We start from the raw sequence: 10,355 nt of genomic DNA on the forward strand, positions 1-10,355 counted from the left end.
TTTTTTTTTTCCTCCTTTCTTTCCTGGGATCCGCAGTAACTCGACAGCGAGAACGCTGCTAATCTTTTTCTGGCAGCCTGCGTGCGTGGGGTTGGGGGGTGGGGAAGGAGCTAGCTTTGACTAGCTCTGTGAAAATGGAGGAGAACAATGGGTGAGCTACACGGGTGCTCTTCATAGAGAACAAGGTATGTATCCCTGTCACTTGATACTTTCCCTTTATTTTCATTTTATGGATTTTTTTTTTACCTGTCTTTTCGATACGGTCTTGCTCTCTGCTCTTTTCCTTTGCCGTGAGGGAAAAATGATACTTCTCAGTCTTTCTGCTCTCCTGTTTCATCATCCTGTGGAAAAAACGTCACTTGGAAAACAAGGTCATCTTTTAGCTAAACTTTAATTCCTTATCCCTAGGTCCCTTTGGAGTGCCTGTGGAAAACTTTTAGCTTTATAATTACTAATAATAGTTGGAAAAAAAGAAATGACAAATCAAATTAATTGTGACTTTTTTGTTCCTTTTTAGTAAACGTTTTGCAAGTGTTCTTTCTTTCCATCCCCACTGGAGAGGTCTGTCCTAGATTTACTGCCCAGGGGTACTGCATGCAAAAGAACTTAGACTCCTCTATAAGTCTAAGGACAAGGAGGAACAGTTACACCACATGTTTTCCCTGCAGGCTAACACCATTTTTTATCTTGGGAGTGGCCCTCAACTGGACTTGCAAAAGTTTTTGGAAGTCCGTATTTGGGTGCATTTGTCCTAGGTGGTTTTGGGACCCCTGGCATAGCACAGCAGGTTGAGCACGCAGCGAGTCAATGGTGGAGTGTGTGCGGTTCCGTGTTCTTTGATGAGGACTGCAGAGGGCTCTGTAGGTCAGGAGGGAGACAAGCTGTAAACTGAGGATTAACATGGCGGATTGTACAGCAGATCGTGATAGATGTGTCTGTAAGAGCTGTGTGGGGAGCCCAGGACCAGACCGAGCCTGGCAAGAGGTGAAAGAGGTCAGGAAAGAGGGACATCAGCAGATCTTTATGGGGAAAGCCAGGACCAAAATAACAAGATGTACTGAAGTGAACAATAAATTAAAACAATGTATGGAGAGGGTGAGATGTGAATTGTTGGGGGTAGCCTCTTGTCAGAGCTGCAGATGGAGCAAATGAACACAGCAGACAACTGTTCTTTGCATCACTTCTGTCTCTGCTCTTCCTGACAGCAGGATCCTTGAAGATGACATTCGTTTGGCTGCCTACACTGCAGTGCCCTGATACATCTCAGCATTTTGCTGAGATTACACTGTTGGCACGGTCCCACATTACCACAGTCACCACCCAGTAACAACAGACATACAGATAATCTGTACCTGCCCTTTGGATTTTCTTTATAGGTTTGTTTGTGTGCATGAAGAGTTTAGTCCTTCCGAAGAGATAACCTGCGTTATCAGGCAAACTGACTACAGCTGATAGTCAGACTAGAAGGGCATCTCCATTCCTTCCCTGCTTCTTTGCAAGAGAGAGATCTCTCTTAAACTCAGTGATGATCTAATTGAAATCTTTCCTAGGGGCTTAGAAGCCCAAACAACTCTCACCTCTTCCTCATAGGCATGACTTCTTTGTTATCTAATGACCAAGCTACAAGCCACCCTTTTGAGTCAGGGTGGTCACATCAGTGCTGCTAGCTATCAGTTCGGCTTCTCAGTAGTTTTTGAAATTGGAGGCAAGAAGTAAAGATTTCTTTCTGATGCAGTTTATTGTGTTAGATATTGCTTGGATGTGTGGGTAAAAAAATGTGCAAGTGCTGTTGCTGTTCAGCCTTCACCTGTTCAGTGAGATGGTGGAGCTGTCCTTCCTTCATAGTACTCAGCAACTGCATCTTGTATGGAAATGCATGTTCTACCACAAACTGTCTGAAAGAGCTTGAATGTCTTGTAACTGAGGTCCTTGAAGTTCTCGAAGTAGTAGAGATGACCACATTTCCATTTTAAAAACAAGCTGAGAATTTTTAGGGGTTTTGGCTCTGTTGGCAACATCCAAATGGAATGCAGTGAAGAGATGTCCAAGCTAGTGTTTCTGTGGTGTGACATGCTTTGCAGATACTCACTTGGATCTGGAAGGAGTCGAGTTGAGTTAGTGTGCTGCTTTGTCCAGGCTAAATACACCAAGCTCATCGTTGTAACTTCTTTTCTCTGGTATAGTGTCTCACTGATGTGACAACACCATTTTGCTTCCAAAGAAGGCTTAGTCAACAGCAGTTCAGCCTTTTCTGTTACACAACAAATACAGTTGCTGATTTGGGCTGCCAAAGAGCTATGGGAGCATGGAGCTCTTAGAAATTAGTCCCACAGTATCTCAGATGGAAATTAGTATCTCAGATAAAATCCAGCTTCTTGTTTAGATGGTCAAAATGGCTTCAGCAGAACAGCAAGCCACATAGATTGAATCACGTAATATATCTCTTACAGTTCAAGAATATGTATCTCAAAAAAAAAAACAAAACCGCACACACACACCAAAAGCCAACCTAAAAACTGCCTGCAATTTTTTTTCCTGCACAAACCCAGTAGTTCCAAAGGTTTTCACAGAAGGAGATCACATCATTTTGGAATACTTCCTACTTCTGAAGTAAACATTTTGCCTAGCTCTGGTAACAAAAATTTTCCTGTAGCAGAAGATCTCTTGGTCTGTTTGACCTTAAGCTGCTGAGCTTCCTATTTTTCTATGCCATAATGACATTAGAATATAATGAGGATTAGTATTTTGTAGTCAAATGTCTCTGTGGGTCCAATTGCCCAGATGGTAGCCTGTTTAGATATTTATATGAATAGGGAAATGCCCATAACTATATGAAGTAGGGAAAATAACCTTGAAGGATATGAATTTCAGAGTAGAAGATAACTACCGAGGAACTAGGAATAAAAAAAATAACCCAGTTCCCCAATGAGCTGTAATTTCTCTTTGCTTTGTGCTAGAGCACTTGGTATTGGTGAATGTAGAAATTAGGATGTGGGACCACTGGGAGTAGGGCTGATTTTGTGCCAGGCGGTTTGGAACTGTAACCTGGAAAAAGTTCAACTTGCTTGTGATACTTCTTGTATTCATGTATTAGCCTCCTGGCAGCTCCTTCATACAAAATTAACCTGCATGGGAACCATCAAGGTGACCTGATTTTTTTTTTCTTGGCCATTATGGTTTATTTTTATATCTGTTCCAGTCTCTGTTTTTTACTCACTGTGCTTACCGCTGCAGTCTTGAGCTCCCAGCACAGCTATTGCCAGTGATTTTAAGTCTTTTTCTTACCTATCTGTTCTTTAATGTTCTGTATTCGTTATAGATTAAATAAATTCCTAAAGGCCTGGTAGCACCATCTCTCTCGAAGGGTGATACCCTTTTTCGCTGCTGCTTTTTGGTCCATTTCGTTTTATGATACCCATGGGTTGTTTCTTGCTTTCTCTCACTCTCACTCTCACTCTCTCTCCAGGTAATTGTGGAAAAGGCACCAAAAGCCAGAGTACCTGACCTAGACAAAAGGAAGTATCTTGTGCCTTCTGACCTCACAGGTAACAAAGTCTACCTCCTTTCTTCCTGATTTTCAGTGGGAAGCTCTCAGAAGTGCCTTTTACTCTATGGTCAACACCAACAAAATATCCAGGCAGGCTCAACATCTTATCATTACCCCAGTTTACTTGGCTGTCCTTGTTATATTTATGTACCTTACAGCCTGGATTACAACATGCAGAATTCTTTGAGATCTTCTAAGGTATCCCACTGACTTAGCTAACATGCATGTGTCACAGCTGACTTCTAGCCATGATGAAAATGACTGAATTGTGTATCATAGAGAGTAGCATAATCATCAGTCAATGTTGACTAGCTGCAGAGTTGCCAGAGGCTATGTCCTTGTTGCAGGAAGAGACAAGTTCTTTAAATAGTCCCATCGTTTTCCACCCCCGTGGTTGGACTCGTGGCTACAAAGTTCCTTTTCCAAATGGTCATGGCCATTTTGTGTGTTATTACATTTGTTTTCATTTGAATACATGAATGAGTTAAAGGAACAGCATTTCTTTCTCTTACAGTATATGATGGGTTGCAGAATACTTTCTTGTGCAACATAGCTCAAGCAAATAGTAGGGAATTTATTTTCAGAAGTTTGTTTTCAGGAATGCTATGACCATTTACACCAAGTCTAAATTCTCTAAGGTGTCTTTGATCTGTAGGATTTAAAGGTTAAGCTAGTTAGAGGTCTTCAGACTAGTCCCCGCAGTAGAGCATTTCATACCACAGTAGGTGGAGCGTGGATTTAGAGGGTACATGGCCTGAGGCATGTACCTGAGATACTGCCAGCTCCGAGTGGATTGGTTGTTAATGTGGTTACAATGATGAAGTTACTGCTTTCTTTCCTGCATTGTTCATTTTTCCCTGCTTTCTACATACAGCATATGACTTCCACCACCAAAAGAAAAGAACCATTGTTAGGGTAAAAAAAAAAACAAACAAAAACAAAAAAAGAAACCGAAACTTTCTTTCTGCATCTGAGGCACTCTCCTCTGTTCCTCTTCAGTTGGCCAGTTCTACTTCTTAATCCGAAAGCGGATCCACCTGAGGCCGGAAGATGCCCTATTCTTCTTTGTCAATAATACCATCCCTCCCACCAGTGCTACCATGGGCCAGCTGTATGAGGTAAGCCTGGTCCATCTCTTTCTCCTTTTGTCGGAGTGTCCATAAGAATGCAGATCCTTGCTGAAGGACAAATGAGCACTGGCATCTGGCAGTAGATGCAGCTTGGTCACAGATGCCTGAACAGAGACTCCCTTGGCCTGGGCTGTGTCCCATTATCTGTTTAGGGAGGTTCCATCCTGCAGTTATAAAGAGGAGCCAAGGGAGCCTCATCATTTTAACTGATTGTTTGCCAGTTGAAAGGGTTGTTGTATCAGGTGGTGAATAGTTGCCCCAGCAGTGATATGTTTGTCCTACTGCTTTAACAAAGTATTGAAATAAAACACTTCTTTATTTGTATTTCACAGGAAAGATTGTATGTGAGGCCAGGGGATGGGGGCGGGGGGTGGTGCATGTGGAACATACACACTAGCTTTCCTGTATGTGTAAAAGAGATTTCCTTTTAGCCAGTAAAAGAACACAGTATCACTGGCAACCGTCTAGAAATATGTTGTCAAGGAACAGAATTACTTTTTTATCGCTTGTACTGTACACGTGAGGACCTTGTAGGACACTGTGAACATTGCTGCCCAGCGTTTCTACTGAGCAGTGTTATCTGATAGACCTTAAAGGCATATTCTGTGCCCATCAGAGGAATGTTTGTCAATTATATAGCTGTTACATCATGGCTGGTTTGCAGGCCAGATTGATTTCTCCTTGATTTCTCCGTCTGCTATGTTACTGTGTTTTAATGGGAGAGCTTCAGTATGGTGCTGTGAGCCTTGTGTGACCTGTTACTTTTTGACAGTAACTGGACAATTTGTATGTGAACTGATGAAGATAATTTAAATTTATAACACACAGGGAGTTTTACAAATCTGGACATGTAGGAGGAAGATATGTCTAACCATCCAGAGCTGAGATCAGGACTCTGTTACTGGCGCTCCACAGACTTTTTGTGTCAGTGTAGTCACTTAACATCTCAGCTTTACTGACCATATGTGAAAAGGACTAGAAATATAGCACTTGTCAAAGCGTTCTGAAAAATTACAAATATAACCACATTTACCAAATATTGAAATGTCTAAGAGATCATTTTTGACTTGTTAAAGCCTTCCAAGTCTCTCTTCTCAATCTTATATAATAATAATATAATACCAGTGCTGAGATTCTGCTGCATAGCCTGCAAGTCAGAGCTGTTTCTGTTGCACATTTGCAGTGCACTGGCTGTGGCCCTAAGTAAATTCTGTGTCTCCATAAATGTGACATGCCTGAATTTAGAAGTAGAGATGTGGCCAGAGAGAGTTGCTGTACACTCTCTTTGGTATGAGGAAGGAAAGCCGCCTATGTAGAGGGGGAGAAACGGGGAGAAAGAGAGGTTATGCCCACTTGTTGTTACAATTATCTCCTGGTTGAGCTTTTTCACATGTAATGAGTTACACGACTTTGGTTTGTTACTTTCTCCCCTTGCAGGATAACCACGAGGAGGACTATTTTCTCTATGTGGCCTACAGCGATGAGAGCGTCTATGGCAAGTGAGCACCAGCCCCTCAGGCACACAGGCGAGATGGACTGATGGAATGGATTTGGGGGAGGATGTTGGAGAGAAGGAGGGAGGATGCCTGAGAAGAGGGGAAGCGGACTGGAAGTGAACCACATGCACAATGCCATCACCTTCCATGCATTCATTATAACCATTATTTTTTAAATTGAGGGGAGGGAGGGTAGGAGGAGAGTGTATGAAAGGGTGAACTGAAAGGCTAACGAGGGAGGGGTTCTGTGCTGGGGGATGGGAAGACTCCACTGTTCATAGTTCTTCTCTTGCCACAGCTGGAAGTAGTTAGCCAGTACTGGAGGCTGCTGGACAAGCCAGTGTGGTGGAGCTCCAGGAGAGTGACTGGGCAGGATGGCCATTTTTGTGTCACCTTTTCATTGGATAAAGAAGGCATGCCATGTATTGTACACTGACCTTGTCATGCCTTGCCCATGCTTCACTCCTGTGAGCATTCAGTGAGCTGTGAAATACTTCACTCTGCTACACAAGGCTGTCCTGTGCTGGCAGTCCTCACTCCAGCTGCTACCTGTGAAGCGTTCCAAGAGTACTATGTTTCCCGTCACTTCCATCAGTACTGGAAGAGCTAACTCTGAGGGCTGGGAACTCCTCACCCATGAAATGTGAAGGTTGGGGAAAAGAAGGAAGGATTCTTTTTTTTCCTTTGTTACTTTAATTGCAAGTACTGGACAGAAAAATTAGAGATGACCCTTTCACTTTTTTTCAGTGAAGTCAATTGATAAACTCATAAGCAGAGGGCTAGAAAGGACCTCAAGAGAATGACTAGCCCACTGCATCTCTGAGACAGGACTGAGTATACCAAACGTGTCCACCGTGGCTGCTCATCAAACTTACTCTTAGTGAACTTCACTGAGGCAGATCCTGGAGGCTGCTGAGATTGTCTGTTCAGTTCCTAGCTAACCTAGAAGTGAGAGAGCTTTTCTAGCTACTTAACTTTAGTCTCCCTTGCTGTGCGTTAAGGCGTCTAACTACTAATGGTTTTGTTATTGGTGAACACAGAAAATTTTCTATCAGTGCTGGACTTGTACCAGTCTTCTGAAGATTTGAAGGTGGGGCAGAAGTCCTGTGGGTTTAGCTTCCCTTCCATGTCTCATCCCTGTACAGCCCTTGCACCACATGCACAAGCAGAAGAAATCAGTCGCTTCCACATGTGTTTTGCTGGCTTTTTTGCAATTGGACTGCAGTGCCACTCTTCGCCACAAGAGAGGTGCTTTTTGACTTGAAGGGGAATAGATTCTCTGTGGATTATTTTATTTATTTATTTTCTTTTAAGCCAGTGTTGTTATTAAAAAGGTGACAGACAGTTGATGTTCTGTGCAAGCCTTATGCTGTCATGCCAAAGCAGTTTCTTCCCAGTGGCACAAACAGCAGATTTTCCCATTACTGCCATAACTGATGAAGGGAGGGGGTTTGGCAAGTAAGCTGACTTTCAGGAAAATTCTGGGGCTTTATCTAAGAATGAGAGAACTGGACCTGAATCACTGTAAACATTCCTTCATTTAAGAGAGGGACCAAGAGGAAGGAAAAGACAAGAAGGATGAAGACAGGCAAATTCCAGAATAAATTGAAGGTATTTGCGCTATTTACATGAAGTTAGATCCCAGTTCTCCGCATTCCTCAGGAATAAGAAGTCAAGATGAGTGCTCCTCTGATTGTGGAAGACAGGAAATCAGGTTTCAACCTTCTCTGACTGTTGATCCACAGACGTACACAAGGCAGAAGAGCAGGCTGGGAGTGTGAAGTGGGAGTCACTGGCAGAACTGTGTGAAGGTCAGGGAAGGCAGCGTAGGGGGCAGGAGATTCACTGCCTGTGTGGGATGGGAAGTAGGAGAAGAATGGGAAAGAAGGGAGAGACTGCAAAGGACGTAGGCAGAGTAGTTGTAATGGACAGACAGAAAGTGGGAGAACAAAGGATGAAATGGGTGGGTTAGTATCCCAGTTTTTCGTCCTGAACTTCAGGTTTGCTCTTCCATCATATGTTCATCTGGAATAAATTAATTTGAATGAGTTGTACCTACTGCCAAATTAGATAACTTCAGTTTCCACCTGCAGTGCTCAGTTCTCTCTTTTTGACTCGCCCTCCTCCAATTACCAGGCTATTTTCACATCCTTCAGGTGCAAATCTGCATCAGTCTCTTGTTTTAGGAAGCTCTGAATCTTCTGAAGCAGAGAACAGACCCAGGAGGCTTTCTACGGTAAAAGACAAGATGCAGGCAGATGGTGTGCATCTCTTTGTCACTGTCCCACTTGGTCATGCGCATGCTGCCAAGCACGTGGTTGTGTGTTGTCTCAAGTGAGCCCGTGTTTAGGCATGCTCAGGGAGAAAGAGTTTGCATTTGGAGTGCTTGGGTTTGTGTTCAGACCTCCCCTCCCCTCCTGCTGCTGGGTTTATAAGTTACATGTATGGGACTAATCTCAGCTGTTTGTTACATGTAGAATTTACAGTTTAATTTAGTTATTTTATGTTTCTTTTAACTGGATTGTGGCATTTACTTCTTTTTTTTTGCGCTAGTCCAGTATTGTGCAAGGTAATGATGGTAATTCTTTTTGTGTTGGTTAGCTGCAGGCTCTTGTAAAATAAAGTTCATACTACTTGAGCTAAATCAACCAATCAATAAAGATGCATTTGAAAATCACAGGCTTGGTCAAAACAGGTGACTGTAGCATTTCTCCCCACATGTATGCTTGTAAATAAAGGGGCAGCTTTGTCAGAACGTCTTGCTGCTACTTTTTCCCAGAACCCCAGACAAGTCAGGACAAGTCATGTCTCTCCTTTTTTTTATGTTCTCACATGCATGCACTTGGCCATGTCTTGCCGTGCAACCATAATTAGACCTGGATGACAAGGTCTTAAGGAGCATAATGGATGCACTGAGGCATTCTCTGCCATTTTAAGGCCCTGAATAATCCTATCCAGCTGACAGGGCCACAAGGGCACCATTAGCCCTGACCATCCCTTTCCAGCCACCCAGGACCACCATCCACCCTGCCCATGGGCCAGGACCCTATCACACCCCCCCAGGGATGTTGGCGGCTGCCTCAGTGACCCTGCAGCAGGGCTGGTCTCCAGCTCCCCCACAGCCGTGCCCTGCCATAAGCCATGCGGAGCCAGGCCCACGAGGCCCAGCCTTAGCCCATCCCTGTGGCCCTACCATCACTGTGCCTGATCCTGACCCTAGTCAGGATTCCCATCTCGACCTGCCTCGTCACCATGATGAGCCTTATGGTTGGGGCTTGTGCCTGGACCTGCCCACCCCCCTCCCAGGCCTGCCCAGCTCGCCACATTGGGTGCTGTAGGATGGGTCCTGTGGTGCCCTGGCTGTGTCCCTAGGGAGCTGCTAGCTCTCACTGTCTCATGGCAGTCGTGGGACTCCCTGCTGCGGGCAGGGGGTGTGGGGGAGGCCCCTTGGTGCCTCAGGGCTCTCTGAAGACAGTAAAAGCAGAGATCAGGAAATCTAGGACTCATTGGAAAGTCAGCCTGCAGTGGCAGCAGATCTAGGCTGCTTTTCCTTGCAGATATTTGTGTGCTGAGAGGAAAGGAGCCCTGCTGGGAGCTGGCAAGACCAGCTGGCGCCATTTGCTCAGTGCCATAACTGCATCAGCCAACACGCAACCCGTGAGGAGGAAAGGGATGCGTGATGTCATCTGGGGAAGTGGTGAGAGACATGCTGCTCCTTCCGCCCCCTCTGTTCTCCTCGTCACCTGTGGGTTTGTGTGGGTGCTGCCAGCTGGAGCAGCAGAAACGGGCTGTGCTGATGCTGCTGCAGAGGAGCGACTGTCGGCTCTCACCCTGCCATGCACTGAGCGAGAGAGCTGCTTGGAGCACTGAAGTCAAGAATTAACAGCACTGGAGCTCATGGGAATAAAATTTGCTAGACCTCGTGGATTGTCTTTTCCACACTGCATAGAGGGTGGAGCCACAGCGTGAGCTGTGTTGCTGGTGCTGGGGGAGAGGCAGGAATTCATCCTGCACCGTGTTATCTCAGAGCCTGCTCGTAGCAGCAGTTTCTGTGCTCATATCCACCACTGTGACCTAAACAAGCTCCCCCTGTATGGCAGAAGGGTGCTGTGACTCCAGCCAGAAGGGCAGAGGTCAGCTAAAAGTTTACACTGTCAGCTGAAATAGTTTGAATTTCAGCTT

The 10,355-nt window shown here is 44.8% G+C and overlaps 1 protein-coding gene across 1 annotated transcript; it reads left to right on the top strand.

Moving 5' to 3' along the window:
• Positions 1–3,466: 3,466 nt before the first annotated feature.
• LOC104471860 (gamma-aminobutyric acid receptor-associated protein-like 1) lies at positions 3,467–6,180 on the top strand (the record flags this gene model as incomplete). Its single annotated transcript, XM_010087355.1, has 3 exons — positions 3,467–3,545; positions 4,547–4,665; positions 6,115–6,180. Coding segments are annotated over 3 exons (264 nt in total), but the record flags the coding sequence as incomplete, so codon positions are not given.
• Positions 6,181–10,355: the final 4,175 nt, after the last annotated feature.

The sequence above is a fragment of the Pterocles gutturalis genome, unplaced genomic scaffold, assembly GCF_000699245.1.
Source record: "Pterocles gutturalis isolate BGI_N339 unplaced genomic scaffold, ASM69924v1 scaffold13746, whole genome shotgun sequence".
In the NCBI taxonomy this organism is placed as follows: Eukaryota; Metazoa; Chordata; class Aves; order Pterocliformes; family Pteroclidae; genus Pterocles; species Pterocles gutturalis.